Genomic DNA, 18,266 nt, shown 5'->3' with positions numbered 1-18,266 from the left:
AGATCTTAAACAAAATCATTAAATAGGTGCTACGTAATGATCCATATTTACATAAGTAGAAAGACATAGAACCGTAAATATTGATACTGTTATAAAAACTTATGTATAACTAAAAAGAGTCGAAAACTTTTTATGTAAACGAAGAAAAGTAACCTTAATTTAAAGTTATCGTATCTATTTTCCCGCGTTTTTAGCTTTTATTAGAGACTAACGGTCCACAAAGTAGCAACAAGTGGAAATTGTCCTTTTGTCTTTGATTTATTTTTTGTAATATTTTGGTATATAAAATGCCGTCTCCGGCACCTTCTGAAGACGGTTCTAGGACTCCAAGACGTTCGGGAAGAAACGTTGAAGGTTCCCGGACGCCAAGAAGGGAAATTGCTCAAACACCATCACGTAGAGGGAATGCGACACCAAGAAGAGAAGAGCCGTCCCCAGCAAAAAGTACGACCTCGTCAAACAGATCTCCAAGAAAGGGTCGGAACACTCCAGCTAAAAGCGTTTCCACCGTAGATACCCCTATGCGATTTGGAGTTCCTAGAAATGATATTGATGGCCAAGCTGAAATCCCTTCATCACCAGCTCATAGTATTGCTCCCACAAGTCCTGGTACAGGTAGCTATATAATACTTTTAATAGGAAATATTATTTTGACTAAAACTTTTATTTTTAATAGGTTTAGCAATAAGCGAAATTGATTTGAGCTCTCCACTTAATTATGGTACACCTAGTTCTTTGGGTTCAATTAGAACGCCTAGATCTGGTATTAGAGGAACCCCTATTCGTATGAGGCCAGATATTAGATCTGATAAAAGAATTAGACAAGTTAATGTCGGAGGCGAGGCAGCAGTGAGTACTTCTATTTTTCAAACAATAATATCTGTTTTATTCACCATTTGTTTTGGGAATACATAAAATGAATTGTATACCTCATCTGAATATTTTAGTAGATAATCGACATGTACACAGACTGAAATCCATAATAGAATTACAAAGACTCTAGCAGCAAAGGCTGGGATTGGAGACCAATTATTATGATGGAAGGAATCACTTGATATTATATAGATTTTATTTTCCAGTTCTCTTCTTTCTTGATCAGTATAGTCAATATCCTGAAAAATTATCATTTGTAATTACCTTGTACAATCTTTGAAAATCATTACTTACATCAACTAGACGAAGATTTTCCAATGGAGCCCGACAAATAGAACATATGCTTTTCCAAGAAGGCTCTTCCCAAAATGTGTACAGGCATTCTATACAGAAAGCATGTCCGCAATCTGATTTAACAGGTGTTTGTAGAGGATTCAAACAAATTGGGCATTCCATATTGTAAATAGCTGAATCTAAAACATAGAAATGTTGATTAGATTTCAATTTTCATTATTTTCTATTGATATTTACCTTTCATTTTTCTCATCAATCTCCTGATTCTCTTCTTTGTGAATTTCCAAAGCCTGGATGTTATCATGAACAATATTGTTACAAATATAATAAATATAATGCGGGAAGCGGAAAGGGTCACTTGAATATTATCTGTTCTCACTACCAAATCAGGCATTGTAAAAAATAAATATAAATTTTTTTGTATAAGAAATAAAATGACAAAAGTAAATATTTGACACATTTACTTTCATAAAAATAATGACAGATTCGGCGAATTTTAGTTATAGTTTTCGTTTTTCTTTACATAGATCAACAACCAATAGGAAAGCAGAAGTTTCCCAAAAATTACAAGATAATTTATTTGTATTAATCTGAAAACCCTGTAAAATTTATTTTCGAGTAAACCAACAACCAATCTTCAATTTTTAATTTAAATGCTGTAATTCACTTAGAATAATAGATATACATTTTTTCAACAGAGACCATCTTCTTTTCTAGTGTAGTATAGAGAATTTTTGTTCAATTTGTAACATGAAAGTGTGTAGTTGGAACAGGTTTTAATTTATTTTATTGTAAATTAATTAGGACATTTGAATCTAATCTTCTTCGTTCTTTAGGGTAAGCAAAATGCTTGTTTTTCCTCGCATCCTCTGCCATTGAATTATTAGAGATTGTCGCTCCAATGTCCTCGCTTCTCTCCCTGTCAAAAAGTGTTTTTACATCGATCCTGCGCACTATTTTCATTTCGGTGGTTTCTAATATTCTCTTTGTATTCAATGTGTCTGGTATGGTTTCCGCTATGTATCCGTATCCTGATATTTCTATGCCTAGTTATTTAATACATGTTGTCAGCATTAAATTAGATGGGTTAACCGTATATGTTTCACATACAGGGGTTGTTAAGCATGACTAACTCAAAGGCAAGGTAGACCACCATACAGAACTGGTCTCTTAAGCTGAGTAATAAAGGAGATGAAACTAGTTAGATTATAGTTTTAACTTGCATTCTCTAATGAATTTTAATATAATGCTGAAAGACAGTCACCTTATTTAATGCCAGTAAGTTCATTAAGTTAAAGGGAGGTAAAAAATAGATTTTTATTAGATTCTCTATGCTGCATTCAAAAAAATGTCTTGAGTCTACTTCGAGGTAAATGATACTTCTTATGGTTGGTTTCTTGATACAATATTCGTAACAAAAGTGCTTTCAACTTTCTGTCAACTTAATATTTGTTTAATTAATACCCCCTTCCACAGTTATTTTGTTATTTATTGGTAGTCCGTGTTTGATGGCTTTTTTTGCTAAATTGTCTACATGCTCGTTATGATATGTACTTTTATCTATAAAAAATTTATATCATATTCTTTTAAGAGTAGTTCATTAGCTTTCTGTTTAATTTCTAGAATAGTTTCATTATCAAAAGGTTGACTAATGCTTGTGAGAACTGATAAGGAGTCCGATATTATGATAGATTTTTTATAACCAAGTCATCCAATGAATTCCAGAGCTTCTTCAGATAATTAAGTGTAAATTGCATTTGATAAATGGTAAATAAATTGTGATACTAACACCAAACGATTACGAAGCATCTGAATGTACATCAATATAATTATTGTATTTTGATAAATAATATGCCAGTACATTTCTACTGATTATTATATTTTGTTCGTAGTTTGGAATTTGAATATGTACAGTTTTTAGCGTTATAAAAAATCAAAAACTTTGATATGGCTTTGTAATATCTAAATTCTCCCATAACTTGTAATTCTCCCTGAATGAGAGGCATGTGATGGGCGAAGTTTTTTTTTTGAGGTCATATGTATTTAATTCTGAAATGTTTTTAATTATTGTTGATTGTCTGTAGTAGAATTTGATGATCATTTTTTCTGTTAGTAAATTTCTATGCAGCTTTAATGCTTCTACTCAAAGTGGTTATACTGGTGTAGATTTCATTGCTCCGATACCAAGACGTAGCGCACTGTTCTGTACAAATTCTATTTTTTTCAATAAATTTGGCGTTGCGGTACCATAAAAAATGTTTTATAGAAAGTAATACAAGTATGAGGGTCGCATCCCCACCATGTATTTGTATTCATTTTAGCAAGCTTAAACCCTTGTTGCATTTTGTAATAATATTTTCTATATGGTTTTTCTAAGAAAGTTTTTATCTAGGGTAATACCAAGATAACTAACTGATGTTGGGGCTGAATATTAAATCTCGTTTATTGTAACTTTGTCTATGAGTGGTGAATTATGTCATGTAAAAAACATAATATTCGATTTTTTTGGAGTAACGTGAAATCCTAATGATTCTGATTTCTTTGTAATAGAAATAACCGGTTGCTTTCGATTTGTTAAAGCATCTGCATATTGGATAAGTCTGTAATTTCTTCGTGTAGAAGTATAGCTCCTTGAGGTAATCCTATGGAGGGTTTATAAGTGAATTTGTCCATAGATCTGACATAAACTTTTCTATAAGGAGATAGGTTACATACTGCATTACAAATTCTTTCTGTTATTTCAATATTGACGAAGTTACTTGGTTATAATATAAAGTGAACTGAATTGTACGTTCCTTTAATACCGAGAAATGCTGCTCCCAAGTAATGATTTTTTGAGAAGCATATTTGTGTGTCTGTCACCAGTTTTAGTATAGAGTCATTAGTGCTGTATCCTCTTTTGAAACCACATTGACCAGAAGGAATTTTCGATTCACAACCAGCGGTAAAAAACTGTGGAATTTTGTTAATAAACGTTGATTTTTATGAAAATTTGGATTTAAGCTCTACTTACCCTCTTCTACGAGAGGGTAAGTAGAATTCATGAAAAATGTTAAAAAACATGCGTTTTTTTTTCAATAAAAAATGACCTACGATATTATTTTGGTGAAATTTTTATCTCCGAGGCAAAAGCACCTTTCAGGGTAGATTTTGAATAAGGTTATAAATACTACCTTCATACGAGTTTTCAAGAAAATCGATCTTGATTATCATAATTACACGGGAAATCGGCTGGTACCTGGCCTATTAGATTTTTGCTTTGAGAACAGTAAATTATTACTGGGGTATCGAAACACGAGGCTGTAACTTCATTTAATGGAGATCCGTAGTCCCAAATAAATTTCAGAAGCATATAAATGATATTTTTCCCATTTTACACGTTTTTCATTATATTTTGGTTTGTAATTTAGATTATATGTAAATGTGAAACAAAAGGTCACCCATATACTTTTATCAAAACCTGTGAGAGTTTTCAAAAAACTTTGATAACAAAATTTCTTTGTTATTAAAGGAATTTTTAGATTATTGACTTTTGGATTATACAGGGTGTCCCAATTCTTTAGTATCGACATCAAGTTTGGAATTTTAAATGAAACACCCTATATTTTATTGCGTTTTTTGCAGACACATTCTTTTAATTCTTTTAATTATTCCTAATAAAAATATTTGGTTAAGGGTACGAGATCTTTATAGCTTTTTGATTTTGATGAATATTTTTTATTAAATTTTTTTCAAAAATGAAAAATGAGCAATTTCAATCGTTAATAACTCTAAAAGTACCAACTTTTGAAAAAAACTTTGTGGAGTAAAAGTTGCTTAGAATTAATCTATCCTACGAGATTATTTTGATGAAACAAATTTTCATCTTTAAGGCAAAAGCACACTTCGGTACAGGGTAGATCTTATTAAGGTTATAATTACTTCCTTCATACCAATTTTCAAGAAAATCGCCTTCGATTATGAAAATTACACGGGAAATCGGCTGGTACCTGGCCTAAATTCCAATCTTAGTTTTATAATTCGCTAGAAAGTTTTCAATATACACGATAGCAAGGGAAAGAAAATTCTGCATTTCAGATCATACTTTTTCTTTTTTTTGTATAAGAATTTATTGTTTTAAGAATTTACTTCACAGAACCAATACATATACTATGAAATCAAAATGTACTTTTATATATCTGTACCACTAATTTTCAAATAAAATTAAAAAAAAATGTGATTCAGTTTTGATATGCAAATATATTATTCTTTAAATTAACTATTAATAGTGAAAACTATTCAATGTACTGTTGAATTAACTTTTAACTCAAACTATTAATTTTAGTTAGAAGCCATTCCAGAAAGTCAAGAAACAGATTCAACAACACCACATTTAGTTATTTGGGGCACTAACGTATCAGTTTCTGAATGCAAGGGAAAATTTAAACAATTCTTACTACGTTTCATAGATCCTAATGCTGATGAAGATGAAATGACTAATGATATGAACCTCAACGAACCACTTTACGTACAAAAACTAGAAGAAGTGGGTAGCAATTGAAATTTCGCAATGTATATTCGATTTTTATTATTTTTTTAATTGTAGATTCACACTTTAGATGAACCATTTTTGAATGTGAATTGTGCTCATATCGAAACATTCGATGCTAATTTGTACAAGCAGTTAGTTTGTTATCCTCAAGAAGTGATACCGACTTTTGATATGTGCGTCAACGAGATGTTTTATGAAAAATATCCCGCAGCTGTCCTAGAGCACCAGATCCAAGTTAGACCATTCAACGCCGAGCGAACTAAGAATATGAGATCATTAAATCCTGAAGGTATGTGAGGTAATCGAAGTGTTAGGTAGTTTTGTTAATTTTGAACTTTCAGATATTGATCAGTTAATAACAATAAGTGGTATGGTGATCCGTACTTCCAATATAATGCCTGAAATGAGAGAAGCGTTCTTCAAATGTATTGTTTGTCAGTTTTGTACCACGGTTGAGATCGATAGGGGTCGTATAAACGAACCAACTTTATGTACCAGCTGTAATACCAATCATACATTCACTCTTGTTCATAATAGATCACAGTTTACCGATAAACAGATGATTAAATTACAAGAATCACCTGGTGAGTCAAGTTAATTATTTCAAATTCTATTTTTGTGGTACCTAATGATAAAATATCGGGGTCTGTTGACTATTTACAAAATTGTATGGTTTTTTAACTAAAATGTAGTTAGTCTCAAATTATTATCTCTAAAATATTGTAAGAGTCGAAGTACTTTGATCTCAACGTGTTTTATTCCATACATACGAGGTAAGGCTATCAAGTAACTGTTCAACCTACTATTTTGAATATGATTTCTACTGTCTCTGTACTAAGTTGGAATTTCTCCTATTTTATGATGAATTTTTCATGTATACAATTTGTAACTCTTCAAATGAGTCTAAAAATATTATAATCAGTACTTTTTCTTCATTATTTGACACTTTGGTCCAATTTTTCCACTTTTAAGATGAATCTTGTACATCTGCCCTGGTGTAAGTGGCCGATTGACTCTAGAAATACTATATTTAGTGATTCTTCCATAGTATTTTTCATTTTAATAAAGTTTTTCTTCTTTTACCAAGAATTTTTTATCTGTGTTGATCACAATTTTTCCTTTGACTTTAAAGATACTGTAATTAGTTGTTTTCTTTTCAATTTTTCATTTTCTCCTCTTTTATGATGAATTTTGAATATTGATTTTCTTTATTTCCTCATAACATTCTGATATTCTATTAACAATAACAACTAGAATATACGAGGTGTGACTATGTAAAACATTTTATTTTGATATTATGTTCATTTATTTATTGTTAGCTTCAATATACCCCTAGTGTATCCCTACATTGATCCATGCGAATTATTTGAAACAGTACAGGAAGTGTTTTTCTGTCAATTCCTTGAGATCGTTCGCCCAGAATTTCAATTGACTCAAATATCGTTCCTTTTAATGCAGATTTGACCTTTGGAAGAGGTAGAAGTCGCACGGTGCAAGATCCGGCGAATAAGGTGAGTGGTCTAACACTGGGATGTTCAAATGTAAGGATTTTAGACACCACCATTTTTTGGCATTCTGTAAACTAACTTGTTATGTCCTTATATTACACACTATATTATCAATTGAATATATATGATTGTGAATTTCCTCTATTTTTGTCTTGACACATTCATTATTATGTTTTTTCTTTTGTATTTCAATTCTTGAAAGAAAATTGAATAATCAAATTTTTAACTTGATTTAGATGATATGCCTGCCGGTCAGACTCCTCATACTGTCGTTCTGTTTGCTCATAACGATCTGGTAGATTCGGTACAACCAGGAGATCGAGTTACTGTGACTGGAATTTATAGGGCGCAACCTTTACAAGCTAATCCGAGACAGAGGAACATTCTTTCAGTTTATAAAACTCATATTGATGTATTACATTTCCGTAAAATTGATCATAGAAGATTGTATGAAGAAGAAAACGGGTAATAAGTCGATTATTTTATGAAAATTATTGTTTATTTGTTTTTGTGAATGTTTTTAGGAAAGATCATCGTTTTCCTCCTGAAAGGGTTGAACTTTTGAACATTTTATCACAAAAACCAGATATTTATGATAGACTCGCAAGAGCAATAGCTCCTTCAATATATGAAAATCAAGATGTTAAAAAAGGGATCCTGTTACAGTTGTTTGGAGGTACTAAGAAGACATTTGTAACATCTGGCAGATCAAATTTCAGGGCTGAAATAAATATTTTGTTGTGTGGTGATCCAGGTACATCAAAATCTCAACTTCTTCAATACGTTTACAATTTGCTTCCAAGAAGTCAATATACTTCCGGAAAAGGTTCATCAGCCGTTGGTCTAACTGCTTATGTTACAAAGGATACTGAAACTAGGCAGTTGGTATTACAAACAGGAGCTCTAGTTCTGGCTGACAATGGTATTTGTTGTATAGATGAATTTGATAAAATGAATGAATCAGCTCGTAGTGTCTTACACGAGGTAAGTCTTCCTTAAATTATCGTAAATCTTTCAAACATTTGCTTCTGTTAGGCCGATTTATATAATCCATTTTAGATTAATTTCAATCAAAATCTGTTTGCTATAAGTCAATTCTATTTTAAAAAAAAATTATTAAATAGGCATATTGAAAGGGATTCAAAAAAGGATGTTCTATTCTTTTTAATGTAATCGTTTCGGTAAAGTATATCAAATCATCCAACTTATGGAAAAATATTTTACTTCAATATTAATTTCCAACAAGAATAAATGAAATTTTTAGAATATACGTGGATTAGTCAATAAATCTGCGACTTTTTGAATTTTCTGCCTGTTTAACTCAAAGTGCAACACTTTTCCAGTCAACAAGCAATAAAATTTCCATTCAACAGCCATTTTAGAAGGAAATAAAAACAAAAGTTCGTGTGGTCACCTAGTATTACTTTTTGTAGCAAGAAACCATAACTCAAACCAAAGTTAAGCTTAATAAATATTATGGGAACTACAGTATCAATTTTCATGGTATAAAGTAGTAGTAGTTTACTGATTTTCGTTTTGATAGTATAAGCACAGAAAACGCTGGAAGATATTTGAAAAAAGACCCAACTTTTTTTTTTCAACATTACAATGCATGTGGATTTTGGGTCTATCCAAAAATGAAAAATCTACTAAAAGGGAAACCTGATATTAAGATGCATTCCAATTATAAATTAAGGCATTTCTTATAGTACTTAGAAGGAGAAGGATTTAAATTTCATGATTTACTGAATTTTCTTAGCGAACCTCCTGAAAGGGTAGTGTATTATGTGTTTCTGTAAGAATAAAGTATTGGGATTAGTTTTCATTATCCACTATTTTTTGGGGACTTTATGACAAACAATCATTTTGCAATCGTAAATGGTTTGCTGCTGACTCAAAGCTGAAGACATCTTAATAATACATATTTTAGAGCAAAGAAAATGGTGGGGAGCCCAGCAGGACTTGTCCTCCACTTTTATAAGTATTATTATTCCACCAAGAAAGAAAGAAAACTTCGTTAAATGATTTTTTTAATATGTGATTGTTATTAAAAAATATGTTTTGTTTCAAGGTAATGGAACAGCAAACGCTCAGTATTGCAAAAGCTGGGATAATTTGTCAGCTAAATGCGCGTACTTCAGTATTGGCAGGCGCGAATCCAAGTGAATCTCAGTGGAATAAAAACAAAACTATAATAGAAAATGTACAACTACCCCATACGCTATTGTCAAGGTATGTTTTATTATTATAACTCGTATAAACTTTAATGTTTTAACTTGATTCGACAACATTTATTCTAAAATTTGTGAAATAATCACAATTTACAGAAATAATAAATATTTCTGCTTTTTCCATATCTAATCAATTCCTGATGATCTTCAGGATATTTTTGATTCATCTGTACCGAATCAATTGATTAATGACACATTTCTAAATTCCTATAATCTCTGGTGATCTGCTGGATATTTTTACTTCCTCCATACTCATAACAGTGTGTTCAGTACGAATCTATCAAAAAGCTTGGTAAAAGGAATTAGCTATCCAGGAGCAGTACATGTTACTCAGAAAAACTGTTGTGAAAGTAAACAGCCCAGATTACCTTTCAAGACTAGTGATACGCACGGTAAAGAATTGTTGGAGATTATCCACAACCACGTGTGTGGTACAATAGAAAATATGTCTCTTGTTGGTGCAAAGTATTTTGTTACGATTGAAGATGGTTTCAGCAAAATGGTTTTTGAATGTTTTAACACTTATAAGTTTGTTTAATCGCTTTGGGTTTCTTTATAAATTTAATCCAAAGTTGCTGGAACAAATGAACTATAAAATGGTTCTTAACTTAATCCGAACTGTACAAATTTGTAGGTTTGACTTGATATTCTTAATCCTGGACCCTCAAAATGAAATATTCGACAGGAGATTAGCAAATCATCTAGTTTCTCTTTATTACAAAACGAGAGATCAAGAAGAAGACGAAATTTTGGTATTGTAACAAATTTGTTACTTGAATTATTTTTGTCTAACAATAGGTCAACTTTTCAGGATATGTCTATTTTGAGAGATTACATTTCTTATGCTAAAGAACACATACATCCGAAACTGAGTGACGAAGCATCACAAAAATTGATACAGTCCTATGTTGATATGCGTAAAATAGGTTCCGGAAGAGGTCAAATATCTGCATATCCAAGACAATTGGAATCGTTGATACGTCTGTCTGAAGCTCACGCTAAAGTTAGATTCTCTCAAACCGTAGAAGTGGAAGATGTCGAAGAAGCTTACAGGTGAGATAAAAAACCATTTCTATTAATTACAGGTTTTCTGTCTAACATACGACATATTTAATCAAAAAGCTTTTACATAAGCAGATTGGAAAAAGCCATTGATACCATGACTAGGTGAAAACATATCATGTTATTTTAAAAGAGCTGATGCCAAACATCGCACATACATATTTTTGAAATATAGAGTAATAGAAAATCATTGGCCCAATTCACTTAAGATCAAGGAAGGCATAGAAAGAAAATCGCACGTACCGAATCTCTAGGAGCAGCGTTGCTCCGCTGAGATCTAGGTGTTCGATTCGTGTGCCATAAAACAATACAGACGGTAAGGAGATGTGGGTATGTTAGTTTTTCTTAAAACGTGTACCAAAACTTTTCTCTTCTTGATTATATATTCCCTATATAATCAGAGAAGAAAATGCTCCCTCTACTTGTGGATCTTAATTAGTTCTGAAATCTCCAATTGCAGGCGAATTTTCCAGCAAATTGGTTGAGCTTCACATCTTCCAATTATGGGCGTTAGTCTTATGGTCGAGGATTGCGTAGAGGTAGAACAATAATCAAAGTTTTACTTAAACTTACTATATATACATAAATACCAACAAAACGAAAAAATAAACGGAGTCGCGCGCGCTGAATCTTTAAAAGCATCGTTGCTTCGCTGAGATCTAGGCGTTTGAATTCTGCTCACTTCGTTGCCTTGCCTGGATTCGTGTGCCATAAAACAATATAGACGGTAAGGAGATGTGGGTATGTTGGTTTTTCCTAAAACGTGTACCAAAACGTTTCTCTTCTTGATGATATATTCCCTATATAAGCAGAGACGAAAATGCTCCCTCTACTTGTGGATCTTAATTAATTCTGAAATCTCCAACTGCAGACGAGTTTTCCACCAAATTGGTTGAGCTTCACATCTTCCAACTATGGCCGTTAGTCTTAGGGTCGAGGATTGCGGAAACTTACTATATATACATAAACACCAACAAAACAATACACAAAACAATATAGACTGTAGGGAGATGTGAGTTTATTGGTTTTTCATAAAACGTGTACCAGGAATATCGGAGATTGTTAGTTGTACATTTTTAGAACATTGAAAAGTTTATAAAAGAAAGGTGACTTGGAATTTCCGGGGTCGAAGGATTATTGTTTTATTGAGAAAGCAGTTCGGGGAAATATGTACCTGTATTTACAAATACGAGTGCGCATGACGTGGTCGCCACATAACATACAATAAACGTCGCTGCCGGTGATTGATTTAATACAATCAAATTTACTGATGTCTTTAGGGCTATTAGGGTGATAAGATTCCATCTGTTAATGGATTCTTCTACTTCTTGCAAGTTGGTTATTTCCAATGATAGTCATCTACCCTTTTATTAAGCCAGGTGGCTACTTTTTTTGTAGTCTTCTAGTATCCTTTGATTCAAATAGTGCTTGTAATTAGGCGTGGTACTTCATTAGTAGACACGTGCTTTCTTCTTAGTATATAATCTGCATGTTCAGATTTGCTAGCATTCATCTTGATCTTCTTTTTCTATCTATTGTTGGATTTAGTCTATTTTTTTTTAAGAACGTTGTCTATAGCAGGGGCTTTGTACAATAATTCAAGTTCTTCAACTACTTTTGGTGTAAAAGCTAATAACACTAGAATAACAGCTCTCTATGAACCAGTAATAAGTTATACTGGTGTATTTGAACTATTTATGGAAATTCTTTTTTATCTGCTTATATTTGTCCATTTCCTTCCTGTCTACATACTTTGTCGAATAGATGATTAAAGTATGGTATTGGTTACCATTTTCTGGATTGCAATTTGCTACAATCCCATTTATTAGCTCATTCCTTGAATGAGTTTCGTTTTATGAGTTCTATTGATATAATCTTAAATTATGGATAATAATTATTTTTAGATTACACCGAGAAGCTTTGAAACAGTCAGCTACGGATCCTTTGTCTGGTAAAATTGACGTATCTATCCTAACAACCGGTCTAAGTAGCGCAGCCAGAAAACGAAGGTTAGAACTAGCTCAAGCAGTGAAGAAGCTGATTGAAGATAAGAGTCAAGCACCGACTATCAGTTACCCCAAATTGTTTACCGAATTGAAGGAAAATTCCGCCATAGTAAGTTCATTAATATGCTTATATTAGCTGCACCCGTATGTTAGTTTGTTTGTTAGTCCTCTGTTCGACAGAGAATTCGAACCTACGATCTCTGTGTTAGAAATTAAGCTCTTTGACAACCTTACTAACTACACCGTTACGGCTCGATACAAGCATATTATCTCCCAACTATATTAAGTATGAGTATAGCTAGAGTTTCCACCATTTTCTTGTATATCTATCAAGGATAATTTGGAAAAAGTCTCACATGTTTTTATACTTTTAGATGATCACGAGAGAACAATTTGAAGACGCCCTTAAGGATCTCCAGGATGACGGTATGATAGTTGTAATGGGAAAATCGATGATAAGAATAGTCAGAAACAGGGATTAATCACAATTAGACTAAAATTTTGCGTTTCAATAAATATTTTTTTATAAATTTTGTTTTAATTACTAAAAAACAGATGAGGATGTGAAGGAAAAGTCTGATTGGCAAAGTTTCCAAAACTATGATTACAGCAGTTAAAAGAAAATTTTTAAGGAATCTGGGTAATAATAATCTGTCATTTTTGTAAGATGATGTATTTTGATCTATACAAAAACAACTATTAAATAAAACATCTGCATATAAAATCACAGTTAAAAATTATGATAATGGTCTCATTACATTTAAAAAAATACAAATCAAATCGAAGTAAGACCGTACATTTCCTTCTTCAGATTAAACCAATCCAAAGTTTTTTGAGCATAACCTTTCTTGTGGTTAGTAGCTTTAACAGCGTCGTGAAATTTATCTTCGTTTCGCCTCAAATACATAAGAGCGTCCCTCTTCAGCTGTTCCAATTTGTTCGGATCAATTTCAGCTATATCCAACATTTCCGTTAAATAAGGATTTAACCTATAGTATACATTGGCCGGGAGTAGATCCGACAACATTGTATGAACACCTGCGACGAAAAAAAAAATATTTTAAAACTGACGCAGATAATAGGATATTTTTCTACCTTCGGTATCAGTCGCGCTATCTATAATGGCGAAAAATTTCTTTTTCCACGACGAATTGGTAATTATCTCTTCCTTATCACCAGCACTACTTGAAACAGGATTGGGAGCCGTCCTACCGGTACCGAAAGATATAACGCATTGTATCGGCGTAGTAGGCCACAATAATTTAGCTTCATGAATTGCCACTGCTGTGGGGTTGTTTACCAAAATACCACCATCCTAAAAAAGTTATTATATTAATACACCCCGAATTTGACGATTTTATTTAAGTCTTACCTGGTGGAGCATATTACCCAATTTGAATTCCTCAAAATAAGTGGGGGCGGCGGCTGACGCCCTTACTGCTTCCCAAACCTTATGGTTATATCCACCCTTATATTGTGACTGAACTTTGCAAGGCAATGCATAGTTTCGGAATATGTACGCAGATATTCTGGATTGATTTACTATAGCTGACACTGCACAAAACTGCAAATAAATAACAAATATTTTGAATATATAAGGTGTATAAGATAACGAAAGGAGCTAAAGAGAACATTTCAAAGTTCTAATTGTTTCTGATATAGTTCAAAGAACGATCATTATAAGGAATACAAAAGGTTTCAATGTTTCTGGGCGATAAAGTTACTACAATAGCTTATAAATTGGTATGACATCAAGGGCGTTGTTTTAAGTAACAAAATCCATGTTCCTTTCCCATATGGGTCAAAGATTAGAAGAACGTGTCTTATTTACTTTTGTTTATTGCTGTAGTGAATGCATGGAAATGATAATATGAGATGTTGAATGCAAGGTAATACCTAAACTGAAACCGGTTTATGTCCTCAAATTCAGTGAAGGATCAGAAATCAGAAAATCTACTGATATCGAGATTATTATTGGTCTAAAGAGTTCAAGATGTCTCATAAAAAGGATTCCATGAGAAGATCCAATAATGTAGCAGAAAAGATAGAGAATATGGACCATTTGCTGGTTAAAAGGAAATGCAAGTGAAAGCTTCAAGAGGTTATGTTATAATTTGTAAGTTATTGAATTTTTTAGTGGAGTGCTAATTCACATTTAAGTAAAATCAAAATATTTTCTACAGCGACAGTAAAATATTTGGTGGTCCGTCAAAAGTACTTATAATACCCCACACCGCAACAAATAATGGGAAAAGGTGACGATTGATGTCCTTCCTAGTATGAAATTTTGAATGGTGTTGTGGGTAGAGGACTCAAAATAAAACCTGGGTTCTTCAAATCTATCGACAACACAAATGGCACAGAGGTAATTTGAATATTGAAGCCTTTATCAAGATCAAATGAAGGATTGAAACGTATGCATTTTAAAAAAATTCTTAAAAGTCTTATTTTGAGTCCACAATCCACAACACCAGTCGAAACTTCTTCTATTGTTCTGAAGTTTATATCACAGAAGGGTTCAGGTCCTATGAAGGGTCTGTCAGTTATTTCGTTTCCCCGGTTAGTTCCTGTATCCATTGAAGGGTAACTTCTTGCAAAAAACAGATTTTATTGCATTTAAAGCATCTTTTATTGTAAAGTCAGCTTTAGTTTCAAGTGTTAATTTGAATTTGATGAATTTAATAACTTTTTTAATAGAAATAAAATTTAAGACATATCAAATCTAAACTAATTAATTCCTCGATGAATACATAAATATTTAAAAGCTAGGAAATATATTAGAAATAGTACACTTTGGTCCTAAATTTCGCTACTAAGAAAACGCTCCATTGAAATCTGAAATTTTAATAATTATTTTTGAAAAAAAAAATTGTTAAAACTTATCCTCAACATTTACAAACTCTAATTAATGAAGTTCTAATGAAATATTATAGAAACATACCCCAATTTGCAAGGGAAAACTGGAATTAAGAGTATTAATCATATTTTTCAATAATGTTGTTTATCAAATCAACATATAATTCCTTATCAAGAGATAAGAATTTTGTAAATTGTTTTATTGATAAAATTTGACAACTCACCTTAGGAACTTTCAAATTTCTCCTAGTTTCAATCAACAACATATCCTCCCACTGTTCCCTCAATAATTTCTCCCATAAAGGAGTATCATAATAGGAGTGGCTCCAAACTAAATTACTAGTACCAATAAACGCGGACTGGGTGAAAATTTGAGTGCTGATACTTTTATAGATTTCCGAAATTTCGTCTAGACTCTTCTGTTTCAAACACAACAATGTAGCTATGATGGCACCAGTGCTAACACCGCAAATGAAATCAAACATTTCGTAGATCGGTTTTCCTGATAGTTCTTCTAGTTTTTTCAACATTTCTATGACTAGTATGCCTCGAACTCCTCCACCGTCGATAGACAAAATTCTGATACCAGCTTCAGGTACTGGATCTGTATAACCTAACAGAGCAGTAGCTACATTCAAGGTGCTTAAGAGATAAGGATTTTTTGTATTTTCTCTAATACATAACAATGATTTGATAGCACCTTCCTGAAATATAAATTTGATTAAAAACACTGGTTATTGAATTTAATTAAAGATATTCACCTTAACAGCATTATGCTTAGCTTCGGGGTATTGTTCTAGATGACATATTAAATCTTCTATTCTTCTAATTTGATTAGTTTCAGTATCTGCTACGGTTATTGAACTTAAAACTTGGCTAGTTCTTGCCCATATCGCTTGCTAAAAATACGAAAATTATAATAATTCAATTAAATAATTTGTTTTTACTCACTTGGGACACTATTGGTTTCGGAATGGTTTTCCATCTGGGTAATACTTCCTTTTTCACTTCCTCTTTACTACGGATATTAATATTTAGTCCACTTAATACATTTTGTATAGGTAAAGATAGTCTGCTAGCGCTAGCTTGTCCTTGTTTAACTTCTTTGGTATCCGAAATCGATGTGTTATTTACGTTTTCAGTAGTCGAAGTAAAATATTTGATTATTTCCCTTCCGTAAGTTTTCGAGTCGATTTTTTGAAGAAACTGGGCAAATTCTTTGTTCAATGCTGTTTCGAAAGTATTATCGCTGGTAAATTTTGAAAAATACTTTTTCAATTCGTTTATGAGTTTCCACTGGTTCAAAACGATATTTTTCGCTTGCATTTTAACAGAATCTTCCACATCTGATGATCCCGAGGTAATCTTCCTATAATGATTATGCGAATCGTGTATCGTTAGAAGTGTAATCTTTATAATAATCGAAAAATAGAAATGAGTTGTAATAACAAATTACAGATGATTTTGACGCAAGGATGACGTTTATTTTGACTTTTAAGGTGGTTTCAAAATAGTTAGACAACATTATTATTGGTCCATTAGAATATAAGAAAAACAACTAACGATTGTACAGCTGGAAATTATAAATAATCTGACAGCCTTGACCGAGTTTCGAACCCGTTAAATTTAGTTAGCCAAATATATAATCATAATCCTACAAATACTAAAAGTATCGAGAATTTACTGTGACGACTGCTTAAAACATTTTTTATTATAATAAAATTTTAAAAATTAATATTGGTTTATGTAGCATCAGTCGAATATCCTCGATTTATCACATGTATACTAATTTGTTTTTGAAATGTGTTACAAAAAAATAGAAATTTATATATTTAGAAATTAACTGTTCTTAAAAAAATATTGATTAGTTTTAAAGACAATAATTCCAAATAAATTGCGATATCAGCAATGTTTGTAAACAAAGTCATTCCCATTTTTTTTTATTATCTCATTGAATCAGTTTAGTAAAACCTTAAAATTAAAGTAGAAAATTCCTAACGTGAAATAAATAGATAAAAATGGTGTATAACAATTATTTACATGGATTTTCAAGGAAATTTACTTTCATACATGGCAACCCAAGAAAATCGCGATTACATCCTACTTTTAATAAATTCATGGCTATAATTTTCTATTGATATAATTTCAAGTCATTGGCTAAAATATATTAAAATACAAATATTTACCTTTTATGTTGATAAACTCTATCGTGTTTATGGGACACTCTATTTATTAAAGTTTTTCCACAATGTGATATATTCTTCGTTAAAGACATGACCTAAACATGCACATTTTAATGTTCGCTTCAAAACTTTTTTTTTAAACTGAACGTAATTGAACTCGGGCAACAATTTATACCAATGAATAAATAGCGTACTACGCTTCCTTATATTCGCACTAATATCTCTGGGAATTATTATCAAAACAAAACGTTACTCAGGTACTTGTTTTTGTTTGAGATTAAACACCTTATAATAATTCTATTTGAACTCACGCCAAACGAGAAAGTAGATGTACACGTGCCGTTTATATTCGAGTCGGTTAGCGACGTATGACGAAAAGTCGTACGATGATAGATACCCACACATCCAAAAGTCACACCACATAATGCGGTTTTCATTTTTCGATTGGAAGGGACCACGTACTAAACCTCACGTACTCGTTTGTGCCTTTTTAAATGGTTTTATTTATTGTTGAATTCTTGGTTAATAAAGTCTTTAGCAACCAAAAAAAATATATATATGATTAATTTTACTCATATACAGGGTAATACGATAAAAATAAAAACTTTCTTATAAAAAGAATGATTTGGTAATACTGAAATAATCGTAAATGGATATATATTTTTTAGTAGAGAATATTTTACAGTATGTTAATTGAATACAGCAAAGCTTTGTTCATAAAT

The 18,266-nt window shown here is 31.9% G+C and overlaps 2 protein-coding genes across 2 annotated transcripts; one reads left to right on the top strand and one right to left on the bottom strand.

Moving 5' to 3' along the window:
* The first annotated feature begins 82 nt into the window (after positions 1-82).
* Positions 83-13,245, top strand: LOC130450819 (DNA replication licensing factor MCM4). Its single transcript, XM_056789460.1, has 12 exons — positions 83-615; positions 677-849; positions 5,492-5,692; positions 5,753-5,987; positions 6,040-6,282; positions 7,443-7,671; positions 7,731-8,190; positions 9,278-9,438; positions 10,072-10,189; positions 10,249-10,490; positions 12,404-12,614; positions 12,880-13,245. The coding sequence occupies exons 1-12, from the start codon at positions 288-290 to the stop codon at positions 12,985-12,987; spliced, it is 2,709 nt and encodes a 902-aa protein (XP_056645438.1). The 5' UTR covers positions 83-287; the 3' UTR covers positions 12,988-13,245.
* LOC130450820 (calcium-independent phospholipase A2-gamma-like) lies at positions 13,163-18,040 on the bottom strand. The gene is made up of 7 exons (XM_056789461.1): positions 17,548-18,040; positions 16,313-16,730; positions 16,123-16,260; positions 15,586-16,065; positions 13,878-14,069; positions 13,601-13,820; positions 13,163-13,543 (listed from the first exon to the last, which is right to left on the bottom strand). The coding sequence occupies exons 1-7, from the start codon at positions 17,634-17,636 to the stop codon at positions 13,281-13,283; spliced, it is 1,800 nt and encodes a 599-aa protein (XP_056645439.1). The 5' UTR covers positions 17,637-18,040; the 3' UTR covers positions 13,163-13,280.
* Positions 18,041-18,266: the final 226 nt, after the last annotated feature.

Source organism: Diorhabda sublineata, chromosome X (assembly GCF_026230105.1).
Source record: "Diorhabda sublineata isolate icDioSubl1.1 chromosome X, icDioSubl1.1, whole genome shotgun sequence".
Classification (NCBI taxonomy): Eukaryota; Metazoa; Arthropoda; class Insecta; order Coleoptera; family Chrysomelidae; genus Diorhabda; species Diorhabda sublineata.
Note: the sequence above shows the minus strand (reverse complement) of the source record. Positions and strands in the feature narration are given on the sequence as shown.